Genomic DNA, 15699 nt, shown 5'->3' with positions numbered 1-15699 from the left:
GGTTCACTTTAACCACTTCACCAGTGGTTTTCACCTTATGGACAAGCAATTTTCACATTTCATCGTTCCTCCCATTAATTCCCCAATAACTTTATGAAACAAGATCTAAGTCTTGGGGGTTCCACAAATTAGGCTTTTTGTGGACAGTATTTTTTTAAGTAATTACTTTATTTTCTATGCATTTTATAGGGATAAACATGAGGAAAAAAAGGAAAATATACAGTATTTCTCAATTACCATGCGCTGTAGTTTTTAAATAAATAATGCTATCATAGATAAAACCCACACATCGTATTTGCCCATTTGTCATGGTTATCCCAACATTTTATTTTATGTTCCTAGTGCAATGTATGGGGGTAATACAGGTGAAACGTAACAAAATCAGAATATCATTCCAAAGTCCATTTACAGTATTTCAGTAATTCAACTTAAAAGGTGCAACTAATATATGAAATTACATGTAAAGCAAGATATTTTAAGCCTTTTTTTTTATAATTTTGATGATTATGGCTTACAGCTTATGAAACTCCCAAAATCAAAATCTCAGACCATTAACCACCCTGGCGATCAGGTAGCACACGCGGCTGGCAAAGTGCCGGCTGCGTGTGCTGCTTTTTATTTCATGAAAATCGGCCAAGCAGGGCCTGAGCGGCAGCCTCCGGCGGTCATACCGCCCGGCTGGTTAAAATAAGTGGCTGGATAGTGGCTGGATAGTGTACTGGTTAAAGAGACACTGAAGCGAAAAAAAATATATGATATAATGAATTGGTTGTGTACTATGAATAATTACTAGAAGATTAGCAGCAAAGAAAATATTCTCATATTTTTATTTTTAGGTATATAGTCTTTTTTCTAACATTGCATCATTCTCTAATATGTGCAAATTACACAACACTCAGCATTCAAAATGATTCTTTCAGAGCAGTCTGTGAACTAATGACCCCTCCTCTGCCAGAGGAAAAGTAAATAGTTAACTAACAGTTGAGATAATAAAAGTCAGAAAACAGTCCTCTCCATGACTTTGAAAGTCGTAGAGATAATGGCTTTTTTGTATAGAGATAACAACTGGAGTTTCTTAACTCTTCCTGTACTGGAAACAATTAGACTGATGTATCTGATCTTAATGTTTTATTTCTTAGCTGTACTACACATACAAATCATAATATAATAGTTTTTTTTTCGCTTCAGTGTCTCTTTAAGGGCACCTATTCAGTAAGGAGTTGAAGGCAAGACTCCCTAACCCTGCAGGGTGGCCTCTTGAGCGCGTCCCAGTGGCTGCAGCTCTTTAGCGCTTTGAGTCTGACAGGAGAAAAGGGCTATACAAATGTTTGGATTATTATATTATTAAAATACTAGCCGACCCGCGGCGTAGCATATGCCAAGCTGGAGGGGGTAGCAGGCAGGAAGGGAGTATTGGGCACAGCGGTGGGGGGGGGGGGGTCGGACATCCCCGCTCCCTCACCTGGGTCCCCCATATACACTCCCCCTCTAGATTAAGTTCAGCAGCAGCCGCCGCTATTAGTAAGAGGCAGCGGGCGGGGATAGCCGACCCGCGGCGTAGCATACGCTGAGCTGGAGGGGGTAGCAGGCAGGAAAGGGTATTGGGCACAGCGGTAGGGAGGGGGGTCAGACCCCCCCGCTCCCTCACCTGGGTCCCCCAACTGCGCTCCCCTTCTAGCTTAAGTTCAGCAGCAGCCGCAGCTTTTAGTGAGAGGCAGCGGGCGGGGATGACTCACCTCTTCTGCGTTACAGCGTGCGTTCCACTGTCGTCACTTCCTGCAATGCCGCCCACTGTATTGTAAGTGGACAGCATTGCAGGAAGTGACGACAGTGGAAAGCACGCTGGAATGCGGAAGAGGTGAGTCATCCCCGACCACTGCCTGTTACTAATAGCAGCAGCTGCTGCTGAACTTAAGCTAGTGGGGGAGCGCAGATGGGGGACCCAGGTGAGGGGGGGTCTGACCCCAATCCCAGCAGCTGTGCCAAATACCCCCTTCCTGCCCGCTACCCCCTCCAGCTCGGCGGCAAGTGTAGGACCGCCCCTGGGGGCAGGGCGCTACTTCTTCTCGCTTGGACTGGCCCCTTCTTGCTTGGACCGGCCCTGGGGGCAGGGCGCTACTTCTTCTTCTTGCTTGAAGGTTGAGGCACTTACTCTATTATATATATTATTAAAATATTGTAAATCTGTTCAATATTCTAGGGGCAAAGTGTCAGACTCTAATCAGCTAATTAATCCAAAATACCTGCAAAGGATTTCTATTTCATACTCTAGTTTCACCCTTTAAGTTGAATTACTGAAATAAATGGACTTTTGCATGATATTCAAATTTTTCAAGTTTCTCCTGTATTGTTTTCTGTTTTCTCAGTACACTCTAGCAATGGGTAGGGTTTTTTGTTATACTAGTCATTTAGGGCTGATTTAAAAACAGCCGCTAGAATGACCTCCAGCGCACGTCCGCCTACTTGCGCGTCCAAGTCAGCCTGTGTGCAAGCGCCCACATTCCCCATTGCATGCGGCCCCATGTTCGCCAGCGTGCACCCCAATGCCCGCCTGACAAGAAGCGCACACCTATGTATGACCTTCCACGCACTCAGTGCCTGACACGGACGTAGCTTATAGATGTTTTGCATCTGTTTGCAAACTTGATTTGAGAATGATCGCTGTAACAGCAGTTAGTGTTACGAAACATGCACAGATTGGCTCAGGGGTCACAAGTCCCCTTCAACCAATCCTTCATGCTTCGGGGGCCATCGGGATCCCAGCTGAGTGCACGGACGTGATAGTCACAACAGCAACCACAACAGCAAAAGATCCCCAGGCAACCCCTCTCCCAGGACTAGCAGCCTGGTCCACCGGTGCACAATACCTCCGGGGTCACCACTTCCACGAACTAGAATCCAAAATAAAGATTTGAAGGAGGCACTCCACTGGTGAGTTAAACTTGCGTTTAATAAATTCAGTAGCTTAACACGACATGTTTCAGGGTTTCCCCTTTCCTCAGGTGTAGCAACCACAGCCACATACAGGACTATCACGTCCACGCAGTTAAAGTAATTAAAACAGTTGTTTCTCTGTAATTTCTTTATAGTGCCTGATGAAGTTGATCTGCTCATCAAAAGCCACCAAGAAACATGTATCTGCAGTAAGTAATTATCAACAGTAACTTTTACTAATTTGACACAAAGTACACTTTGTTGCTCAATCAGTGGAGCTTACAAAGTATCACATAAATGGTTTCCAGTTCCACTAAATTTTCTGAATTCTCTGATAATCTTACTGCACAGCAATCCTATAATTATTTTATAAGTAAATGTATTATTATTATTATCATTATTATTATTATTATTATTATTATTATTATTATTATTATTACCACTACAATTTCACTTTGATGTTTAACTTGAAAGATGTTCTATTTATGGTAATAAATTGTCTATGCCAGTGCTTACCTGGTGGTGGCATCTCACTTATTTCCAGACACTCCAGTGAAGTCAGGTAGGTCACCTGTTCTTGTTCCTCTCTGGAAAGCTCTGTGGATATGACAATTAACTTCACAACTAAAGTCTTGTACTGGTCTATAGTAGACCAAATGTTCTGCAGAAATCCATGGCTATTCCTTAAGTCTAATTCAATGCGATTGGCTAGACTGCAGAAAAATGGGATACATTTATCCTCTAAGGTCCAACCATGGGCATTAACTCTTAGCAGAGGAATTCTGTGATGAGCAGGGTCAAACCTCAGCTTAGAAATATCAGGAGCATTTACATTTTCCTTGCATCTAAAATCTGGGTTATTTTTCAAAATGTCTGCGGTGTGCCGGAATGCCATCGAATAGTCTTCTTCAACTGTTGGCACCTCCCAAATGGATTTAAATGCATCTGAGTCCCAAACATCAGTGTCTGTATCGTTTATAGCAGAATGTACATTTATCTCCAGGCTCTTAAGTAAAGAAAGCCCTTCAGGATATTTACGCAGAAATCCAAGCTGAGAAAATGTTGATTTGCCCCAACAAGCAATGTCCTTTCCTTTGAGAAACTGCAGAATAGTTGGGGCACAGTGATCCATATATTTACTCCTACTTACTACTTCAATAGCAAAGTCAAGCAGCAAACAGACAATGTAATCCTGAAGAGATCCGTCATTGATATTTCTGACTAACCCCATACAGATGTCCATGTTAATAGTGTTGCATAACATTTGTTCTCTTGTTTCCAGTTCTGGATGGTGTTTTAGATGGAGATTTGAATCTCTCTGACATTTAAATGCTTCTCTGTTATCCAGCAAGCTGAACAGATGAGAAATGATCACTGTAGTTGTTTTAGGAGAATGCATGCAGCAATTCTTCAAGAAATAGTGATAGCGCCCAATGAATTCTAGGAAAGTGTTGATTTCCTGCAGATAAGACAACCCAATTCTATTCTGTGTGTCATCTTCAGAATGCAGAAGATCATTCATCTTAATGCTAGCCAAGTACTCCTGGAATGATGGATGGAAGAACCTGAAGATGGGGCGAAGCCTCTGAGAACTAAACATACTCAAAAGACCAAACCGAAGTGCATCAGAGCGGTTCACACCAGCTTCATCAAGATTCTCCTGAGTGAATTCAAAGCGTGGTTGGAAGATACCTTGAAGGGCAAGTTGTCCACATGACAAGACTACCACTTCCAATTTCCCTTTTTCGGTGTTGTGTTTTAACATTATGTGCATCAAGTAGTTCTTACATATTGAAAAGTCTTCTGATACATAGTCACTTGGCTTTTGTACCCAACAAACACAAAGTGCTAAAGCAAATAGTGGAGTCTTTAAAGCTGCCTGCAGTGTCTCTGACTGTATCAATTTACAAATAAAGCCTTCAAGAAATGGTTTATCATGTGAGAAAAGCTGTTCATAAATGTATAGTGAACTACACAGGGGAAAGTCCTGAATGCTCACTATGTTCTTTGCAAATTGTCTCACACTTGAAGACTTGTCAGTGCTCACGGTAACTGTTATAGTCATTCTGTTCCAGGGGTTCTTCAGTAAGAGTTCTTGTATAACTCCAGGAAGAGATTCCATCATGCCATAATCATCCAGGAGAAACAAGACTTTCTCTTTTAATTGATTTATTATTTCTCTCAGAGACTCTTCAGTGATAGCTGTAGTGGTGCCCACCAGCTGCTGGCAGATGATATCATGCAGAGACTGCTGGCTGTCAGTGCAGGACAGAGAGATGTAGAACACAAGGCTGAACCTGCTGAGGAGAGGACATTTCCCCGATGCCCAGAGAATTGCAATCTTCCTGAGAAGAGCTGTTTTCCCACTTCCGACTTCTCCTTCTATCATGGTGATGTCTCTCAGCTCTGACAGGATGTCCGGTAATGTGAGCCACCTCACTGGTTGATTTCTGGTGTCCTTCAATACCGTGGAGATATCTGCAAATAGCGACTTCAGGTCTACAGAAATATGTGAGGAACCTGGGAATGGTGATAATTTACTGAAAGTGGAATTACTGTAGACATCCATCAAACTTCTTTTCAGCTCTCCAGCTTGGTTAGACCAGGTAATATTACAGATCTTTAAATCTAATAATAAATAATAAATATGTCATTAAAAATAGAATCATAAAAGTCATAATACAGGTAATAAATTAGCAATGGCTTATAGTATTTCTGGATTATTAAAACAATACTGAAAAACATACTTACTGTTCTCTGTTTTAAGGACATCTTTTTGTTCCACATTTTGGGGAAACTGGATGGAAAAGATTAAATATTTCAGTAAAAAGATGGGGGACAAAAGCAAGACAGGATTACCAAATTTCTGCATGGGAAGCAGCAGAGTCAAAGATAACCCTGTTGTGTCTGTAGCAACTGTCAATTTTAAGCCAAGAACTTAAGCTCTGTAGTAAATGTAATTTCCAGAATTCTGAGAAAGTAAAATGGCAGCCACCATGAAACATATACAGTAGTAGACTATATCATACTGGGCACTAGATACAATAGCTATCTACCCACAGAGAAAACCTTCAGTAACATAAGTATAATGCAAACAAACAGGTAATAGTACCCAATACACTAAATTAACTGATCTGACCATAGATATGCCAAACTCACAGCTCCAGGGAGATGGTAAGTCCCCATATGCCAACCACCCACCAACCAATAAAATCTCTTTAGGATCTAGAGGGTGAAAACAGAAAAAACACAATGGCAAGACTAAGGCCTCGTTCACATCATTTAGCGCAGATGGCTGTGCGATCGGAGTGCAACACGTCCGATCACACGCCATCTGCGCTACTATGCGCTGTGCTGCAGATCCCATTCATTACAATGAATGGGATCTACGCTGCAATTCCCAAAAATGCGTGCAGCACGCGATAGCGCAAGCATATGATGGGAACGGTAGAAGGGCTGTCTATGCCCTTCTACCGTTCTTGCGTGTTGCACACTATGCGCGCTGCCAAAATGTGCACGGCAGCGCATATAGTCTGAACGAGCCCTTAACATGTCATTCATTCCCGTAGGGCTAACTATGTCTAATAATGCCATCCATTACACTTCCTTTTGCATTAGCAATCTGTCCCTGTTGCCTCCTCTAGTCAGAGATGGCATATGTTCCAATACCATCCACCCAGGGCCGGATTTACCACAAGGAACTGTAGGCACTTTGGTGGGGATTTGTACATTGATGGAGGGCGAAGTCTAAAGTGCCGGGACATCTGTGCCTATAGGCTCCTGTGAGGTAAATCTGGGCCTGCATCCACCTGAGCTGTGAAACTCCATGGCCACGGTCATAGAAATGCCTGGCCACTGTGGTGTCACACCCTATGGTAGCTTGGACGGATCATACCCACGGATAGAGCACTGTATCCTGTTCTTAGCTGTTCTTATGATCTTCCCTACATACAGGAGGCTGCAGGGACACTTCAATGCATATACCACAAAACAGCTATCGCATGTGTACATGGATCTAATACATATATTCTCACCAGTATATGGATGTACTACATGCTCACTCTGGATAATGGCACTATAATAGTTGCAACGTAGCTATGTAGCTGCTTCAGATTCCATGACATGAGTCTCACGTCCAAATCTGCTCCTGCACCATCTTAATAGTAAATAATTTCCATTCATTAAGTTGAAAAAAAAGTTTTAAAGGGTTTTCTTTAAAGTTAAAGTGGCAATGTCCCATCAAAAAATAAAGGTTTTTTTCCCCCCTAATTGTTAACCCCTACCTAACTAATTAACCCCTTCTGTCACCTGTTATTGGCCTTAAGATTCGTGGACACCTGTAATGGCTACCACCCATAACGTTCAGATTTTATCAACTATTTTGTTGCCTAGCAATGCATCTGTATAGCACTGGGGTCCCCAAACTGTGCACCCTAGTGATTGCAGGCAATTGCTAGAGACCCACAGGCTGACGATCATGGTACGCGATATGCCCAACTAGTGATAAAAAGGTGGCATGTATGGTATCGTTTTAACTGGGACAAGACAAACAATGTATTTTGAGGTGTTTTAAAACTGTGGCACTTGAAAATTAGGAAGGGTGAAACATGAAAAAATGTGCAATTTTTACATTTACACCTATTTATCCCCATTAAGATGCATGTAAAAGTAAATAATTCTTAGGGAAAAAAATAGTACCGAAAGAAAGCACAGTTTGTCCTTAAAAAAATATATACTGTATGTATTACTTTGATGGCATAAGTAATAAAAAGTTATTGCTACGTCAATAGTGACACAGCCGAAACGCCAAAATTGTCAGGAATCTCAAGGGGTAAAAACCCCGGAACCTGAAGCGGTTAAACACGAACATGTCCCTCTTTTTTTCTGTCAGCTTACTCACCACACACTTGTCTAACAAGTCCACTTTGCTCACCATCTCTTTAATCATCCTGCATCTTTTGTAAGATAAAAAAGGTTGGCTCTTTGAAAAGCTCAGCAAATGTGGGCTCATGTTGCAATATGGGCCAGTATTTTTTAACCACTTGCATCAAAAGCCCTGACTGTTTGCAATAGATCTGCAAAAATGGGATATGCTACTTAGTGTCCATTTTGGCCTTTCCTTCCACCAAATTTTCTCTAGCTATGATGCCAACTCACTTTCTTTTCACTTTCTCAAGTTCTTTGGATACATATCCTTTGGCAACAAATGCATATCAAGTAATGGAATGTGGTTGCAGTGCTTGTTCACTGAGGGTTAATGTCAGCTGTAAGGAGAATGTGGGATAACTCCCATACTTCCACATACAAGTAAAAAAGTAAAAAGGAACTCCTGCGCTCTTTCAAAAATGTATGGTCCTGGTCTTGGGGCATGCTCTAACTCCTGGTCTGGAGTATGGAGCAGCTGTACAGTAGTACAAGTTCTGAAGCTGGCAAAAAACAGAAGTATAGTGGTGACGTTATGCTTCACTACCGACTAACTAATAGCATCCAACACATTTCATCAGGCACACCTGTCTTCATCAGGGCTTGTTTCATTAGGTCCCTTCACCTCTCTTAAAGGGTCGCTTAAGGCTACAAAAAAATTAGTTTTACTCACCTGGGTCTTCCACCAGCCCCCAGCAGCTGTCCGGTGCCCACGCAGTCTTGCTCCAATCCTCCTGGCCCCGCCAGCAGCTACTTCTGTTTTCGCCGACCGGCCTGGGAATGCGAGTGATTCTTTGCATTCCTGCCCGCAATAGCAGTATAGAGGGCGCTATTGCGTCCAGGAACATGAAGAATCACTCACAATCTCAGGCCTGTCGGTGCCAGTTGCCGAAAACGGAAGTAGCTGCCGGTGGGGCCAGGAGGATCGGAGCGAGACTGCGTGGGCACCGGACAGCTGCTGGGGGCTGGTGGAAGCCCCAGGTGAGTAAAACTCATTTTTGTGTGGCCTTAAATGTCCCTTTAAACCCCTTGACCCCACCCCCTCTTCTTGCTCATTCATAAAAATTCAAAATGCAAATAGTTCAGTATTGTGCCTGAATTAACTGATGAGACCTTTGCTTCCTGTACAAGCTGTTATGTGTTTATTGCAGGCAAATCATTGCATATTGAATACTGTGCATTTTGATCTAGTGTAGACACTGTCTGTGCTCGCTTGCTGAAGCACGTGCGTGCGCACTGTATTGGAAATAAAAAATATTTACCTCATCCACCAATTGCATCTGCATATTACTGGGGTAGCCAACATCTTCTGTATCTTTACTCTTTAATTCCAATATTTGCTTCACAAAGTTGCAGCTATAATATAAACATAACTTGTCAAGAAGGCAAGACATAAGGCACTACTATAAACAAACTTGCTAAAATAGGACTAGTAAATGAGGCTGATAACCTTAGTTTCCCAATATGTGTGGTGTTCTTTGACAGCTTGGAACTGGTAGTTTCGGTATTACAGAGCAGTGCAGTACAGTGCATTGTCAGCAAAAGCGAAAATATTGGATTCATACCTCTAATATTAGAAACATTTTTCTATAAGATGCATTTTAAGAATAGGAGGTGTCTCGGAAACAGACACAGACCTACACATGTATCTGGCAGCCATGTTTTCTACCCTTTAACCTACAGGTGTCAAACTCCAGTCCTTGATGCCGTATCCATGCCAGGGGTTTAGATAGACTAGAAAATGGAGAAATGTGTTTATCTTGATGAATCACATCTTTCCTGATTCAGTCCCATCAATAAATTTGAGCTGTGCCAAACGTGTGAGGTCTTCAGCCCTTGAGGACTGGAGTTCGACATTCCTGCTTTAACCAAACATGCCAGATGGAGAATTTAAAGAGAACCCGAGGTGGGTTTGAAGAATATTATCTGCATACAGAGGCTGGATCTGCCTATACAGCCCAGCCTCTGTTGCTATCCCAACCCCCCCTAAGGTCCCCCTGCACTCTGCAATCCCTCATAAATCGCAGCCACGCTGCTGACAAACAGCTTGTCAGAGCTGGCTGTGTTTATCTCTATAGTGTCAGTCTGCTGCTCTCCCCGCCTCCTGCAGAACTCCAGTCCCCGCCTGCATCCCTTCCCTCCCTGCTGATTGGAGGGAAGGGACGGGGGCAGGGACCGGAGCTATGCAGGAGGCGGGGGAGCAGCTGAGACTGACACTACAGATGTAAACACAGCCTCACAGCATGGCTGTGATTTATGAGGGATTGCAGAGTGCAGGGGGACCTTAGTGGGGTTTGGGATAGCAACAGAGGCTGGGCTGTATAGGCAGATCCAGCCTCTGTATGCAGATAACATTCTTCAAACACACCTCGGGTTCTCTTTAAAATGGTTAGGGTTCATATGGCATTGTGCCCCCCACCTAAAATGGAGACTCCCCATGGGACATCATAGTTCGCATGCAATATTTCAGCACCAAAGAAGCTCTCTTAGAAGCTGCCAGGGAAAATACATTCTTGCTTAACTTGGGCTTGAAGGAGAAGCGCCCCTAGGCCCCACAAGATTCTCACCTTTGGATAGAATCTCTACTTACAGATGCTTTTGGACCAAGGTAGCTCCTAAAAGGGATTGTGGGCCTAGAAGATCTCTGCCAACTGCCATCTCCAGCTAGCGTGGATGCTTCCACAAATGAATGATGTCCAAGCTCCTAGATCCTTCATAATGCAAACTTCTCCTATTTTTCAGGGACACTGGGAACACTTAAATCCACTGCCTTATTTTTCCCAACACCCCAGGCTGGTGTACTGGCATATCAGAATTATGAGCAACAAACGTTTTTCTCAATTTAGTTTTTTATTCTGTGTACGGCCGTCATATGGAGAACAGGCTTTAATCCGTCTGCTTGAGTTCAATGGCTACATCTCTCCCCTGAAGGGCTACTTACCCAAGTCTGTGGAATACTATACTACATTTCGAGATGTCTTTTTTAGGCATCTCACCCTTTGTCCTGTAAATTTTACTTTAATTTCAATGTGTATTATATCTTTATTTACCTAGATACTCTCTAGCACTGTGCAGGGAACCAACAATGGATCTGGTCACCTGTTTGACCACATCCCCTAAAACAGAGGTCAGAGTCAGTAAGCTTTCACTTATGTAAAAAAAAAAAAGTGCACTCCCCTCCCAGGTGTTAAAATCTGGTAGGCATGCTTCCACCTTGCGTTTAGGGTTATGAAGGTTTTTATTCCTTTGGATCCATGGGTGGCTCTGTTCCATAAAAAGGTCTCAAAGTTATCCAGAGTTCAGAATTGTCTCCTAACACAATTTTGTAATGCTACTAAAACTCTGATTGCCAAAACCCGGAGGTCCGTATCATTGTCCTTAATACAACTCATAACATGAACAAAATCTACTTAATGTCTAATCATCAGGACCAGAGGTGGACATAGGCCCATGCAGCCGCACAGGGGTTCCATGTCCTATAGGGTCCATATGGCAGCACCACAGTTTGGGCCTTATTATCTTCTAGGCTCAACCTCTGTGTATTTTTCTCTGTAACCTATGAGGTGCAGTGATAATTGCTTGTGGCCCAATCATATACAAGCATAAAATGTATAATATGTGTGCTACATTAAAATAGTGCCTACAGAATGTGGCCAAGGTTCATCTACCATGATCTGTTATTATGACCATGCCAACTCACATAGGGCCCCCTTAATTTATTCTGCATAGGGGCCCACTGTTAGCTATGTCCGCCACTGTTAGCTTTGTCTGGTTCCCCAGGTCTGTTTGGAGACCACTGTAAAACTATGCATAAGCACCAGTTAACGACATTTAAAAAAGTGTGCTAGTTAAGGGCTCTGCCTCTGACACAGGAGGCAAGGGTTCAAATTTTGTTCAAATCTCGGCTCTTCCTGCGCAGTAAGCCAGCACCTATTCAGCAAGGAGACCTTGGGCAAAACTCTCTAACACTGTAACACTGTTACTGCCTATAGACTAGTGGCTGCAGCCCTGGCACTTTGAGCACAAAATAAATGTTCTTTGTCTTGTCTGACCTATGATCCAGGTGTATATCCATATCTTTTTTCTTGCTTGCCTCTCTTCTTTTTCTTTGTTCGTTTCATGTTAAACTTGCTAGTAGTGTTGGCATTTGAATTTGGCAAAGCAAATCCGGAACAACCAAATTCTCCCAATTACTGCTGTTCAGCACCCAACCAGCAGATAAGGTCAAGAGGAAGATTGACCACCAGACGCCTCCATATGCAGATGGATCATTAACCTGATATCATATAGGTCACTTTCAGTTTTTTGTTTACTTAATGTGGTCATGGAGGTAAGGTCCCCACATGCTTTAAGAAGTCCACTATCATCCCTGTGCCAAAAAAGGAGCCTCCAACCTCAAAAACTTCAGGCCATGGCCCACACATCCGTCACCATGAAGACCTTTTAAAGCACTGTACATTGGCTCACTTGGACCCATTTCAGTACTCGTATAGAGCAAATAGGTCCACTGATGATGCTATTGATAACTGCCTGGAGCTCATCACTGGACTTGTATGCTAGAATTTCCTTCTGGACTTTAGTTTGGCTTTCAATACCATCTGCCCCTGCATACTACAGTACATGATAATCTTGCAGAACTCGATGTCCATTCAAACCTCTGCCTATGGATCACAGACTTCTTTACAAATAGGTCCCAAATTGGGCAACATCTCCTCTAGACCATGGGTCAACAACAAGGGAGCCCCACAAGGTTGCATCTTGTCACCGATCCTGGTCTCTCTCTACATGAAAAATTGCGTATTCATGGCAAAATCTGTCAAAGTCATAAAATTTGCTGACAACACCACCATTATTGGCCTCATAACTAAGAATGACGAGTAAGCCTACCATCAGGGGTTAATAAAATATTCCACTGGTGCAAAGAGAATAAGTTGGCACTCAACACAACCAAAAACATTGAGATGATCATTAACCACTTCAGCCTACAGGTGTTTTCACCTCAAGGACGGAAGCAATTCTTCCCCATAAGCGCTCCTCCCATTCATTCGCCGATAACTTTATCACTACTGATCATACATAAATGTTCTATATATTGTTTTTTTCTTTTGTTTTTGTTTTTTGTAGCAAATTAGATTTTTTTTTGGGGGGGGGGGGGGGGGGAGGGGGGAACAATACTTGTTTTCAGCAATTACTTTACTTTCTATGCATTTTAAAGGGAAATACAAGAAAAAATATGCAATTTCTCCAATTCCATCCCTGGTAGTTTTAAAATAAGCAATGTTACTATAAATGAAACCCACACATTTTAGTTGCCCATTAGTTCCATTTATCACACTGTAATGATCTGTAATAGCTCTTAACAGCACGATAGCAAGTACTTTATTCAGAGTGTGATCACACATGTTTTTAGTGCACAATAACACAGGAGTACTCCTATGTGATAGCCCTTGGCTGTAGGGACTATCACTAGGAAGAGTGGTCGTACAGGCAATGTCAGTAACAGGTCGGTCAGGAGGCAGTACAGAGTCGTCAGGCAAAGGCGTAGTGTGAAACAGGCAAAAAAAAGGTCAGTAACAGGTCAGATGAGCGAAAGTACAAAATCAGGAGGCAATATCAGAGTCGAGGTCGGCGACAATCAGATAGGCAAAGTACAGAATCAAGAGGCAGAGAGTGGAGTCAAGAGTTTCAGGCAAATAGTCATATACAGATAATCAATACAATATTGAATATTATTATTACAGCTATCAATAGAATTCCTAGCTATGTGTGAATCCCCGGGATCCTGCCGGTTCAAACACACTGGGAACTGACTAAGGTCTGAAAGCTTAACCGCAAAGTCGGTTGGTTCAGCAATAGCAGACAATGAGGCACTGATAGCTCAGGCCTTAAATACAACAGCATATTCCAAAAGTTCCGCCCAGCGGACTTCAGCCAATCGGCGGTGAGAGCCAGCCTATTGCTGTCAACTGACCGACCGGTCAGCTGACCCACCTCCTCAAAGCATAAAGGTCCTGTCTCCTGGTGCGCGCGTGTGCTGTCCTGCTTTGATGCACCCTGCAGAGACCTGTTCTACCGGAAGGGGATGCCTGAGATGATGCGGCAAGATCCGCGGTGACGTCAGACGCGGGAGCGGTGGCCGCACCGCTCCCCGCTGCAGAGGTAACTACATCAATCCTGAAACACACCATTTAAATTATGTTCCTAGTACAATGTATGGTGGCAATATATTATTTGAAAATAACGGTGTATTTTTTCTGTCTTGTGTTTTTTGTATCCTGACAATAACTACAAGTCCTTATTTGCTAACACAACATTAATATACCTTTATGACATACAGTACATATTAAAAAAGCTGAGTCCCTAAGGCAACTATTTTTGCATTTTTTCTTTACTTTTTTTTACAGTGTTTGGTAACTGGTGGATGGGGGGGGGGGTGTTCATTTAGAAGGGATACATTTATTATTTCTTTACTCAAAATGTGCCCGAGTGGAGTTATACTTTTTTACCACTAGATGGCTGTAGAAACGCTATCCTGGATTACCAGGAAGTGTTCGATTATTTTTTTTTACATTCTTCTACTTTCACTATTATGAATGGACATGGCCCCTGATCAGGGTCATGTTCATTCATTCCAGGCACTGAGATAGGCTCAGGGAACATTAGTTCCTCTTCACCATTATTGCAGCAACGTAAATGCGCTTGCACCCCCGCCATAAAAACAATGGAAGCGTATACGCATCCAGTTAGACTTCAGCAGCTTCTATCTGGATGACTATAGTCATCCAGATAGTATTAATTGGTAACTTCAGGAAATATGCCATCAACCCACCTCTGATCTATATAGACAGCACTGAAGTCGAAAGAGTATCCAGCGTCTGCCTCCTGGGCACAACCATCTCTGATGACCTGAGCAGGAAGGTCAACACCAACTTAACCCAGCAGACAGTCCAGCAGTGACTATTCTTTCTTCACCAACTTGAGAAGTTTGGTATGACTTAGGAACTTCTGAGGTCCTTCTACTCCGTCACTATCGAATCTGCCCTCTGTTTGTCCATTATGTTCTGGTCTATTCAAATGAACGGACAGGTCTTTTTTTTTCAACCATTCGCACAAATGCTGTGCTCTATCTTGTCACAGCAGCATGGATCCATAGGAAACCATGGGCTATTGCAATATTGTCCTTTACCATCTGCTTTGGAAAAAGGTCTAGCAGCACACCCAATGCGAACAAAGCCTACCTAATGGCTCTAGAACAAAATTTAAAATAAACTATTAACATTCCAGACACTTTTCAGAGCTTGTTTTTAGAATAAAATGGCTGATATGTTGGCGCAGAGGGAAAATTGTAGCTGTGGCCTGGTGCACACCAAAACCCGCTAGCAGATCCGCAAAATGCTAGCAGATTTTGAAACGCTTTTTCTTATTTTTCTGTAGCGTTTCACCTAGCATTTTGCAGTTTTGGCAAGCGTTTTTGGTGTAGTAGATAATTTCATATATTGTTACAGTAAAGCTGTTACTGAACAGCTTCTGTAACAAAAACGCTTGCAAAACCGCTATGAACTGCAGTTTTTCAGAGCGGTTTGCGTTTTTCCTATACTTAACATTGGAGGTAGAAACGCCTCTGCAATCCAAAAAATGCCTCACCCCGGCAGTATGCGTTTCAGCAAAACGCCTTCCGCTCTGGTGTGAACCACCCCATTGGGATACATTGACCAAGCGTATCCGCAGCCGCAAGTGGCTGCAAAAACGCCAAAAAAAACCCGTTCGGTGTGCACCAGCCCTGTAATTCTGCTCTAAGCAGATTTTAGGACAGAAGGTGAAGACAATACGACAATCCATTTT

At 42.8% G+C, this 15699-nt stretch overlaps 1 protein-coding gene across 1 annotated transcript in view; it reads right to left on the bottom strand.

The window, feature by feature from the left end:
• LOC137538462 (baculoviral IAP repeat-containing protein 1e-like) overlaps window positions 1-15699 on the bottom strand; it is an 86111-nt gene that overhangs the window by 46628 nt on the left and 23784 nt on the right. Inside the window, exons 7-9 of the mRNA XM_068260709.1 lie at window positions 9120-9213; window positions 5686-5731; window positions 3451-5562 (exon numbers count right to left, since the gene is read on the bottom strand). Coding sequence (XP_068116810.1) covers window positions 3451-5562; window positions 5686-5731; window positions 9120-9213 — 2252 coding nt within the window. The remainder of the gene's footprint in view (window positions 1-3450; window positions 5563-5685; window positions 5732-9119; window positions 9214-15699) is intronic.

This window comes from Hyperolius riggenbachi, chromosome 1, assembly GCF_040937935.1.
Source record: "Hyperolius riggenbachi isolate aHypRig1 chromosome 1, aHypRig1.pri, whole genome shotgun sequence".
Lineage (NCBI taxonomy): Eukaryota > Metazoa > Chordata > Amphibia > Anura > Hyperoliidae > Hyperolius > Hyperolius riggenbachi.
The sequence above is the reverse complement of the archived record's forward strand: the minus strand, read 5'-3'. Positions and strand labels throughout refer to the sequence as shown.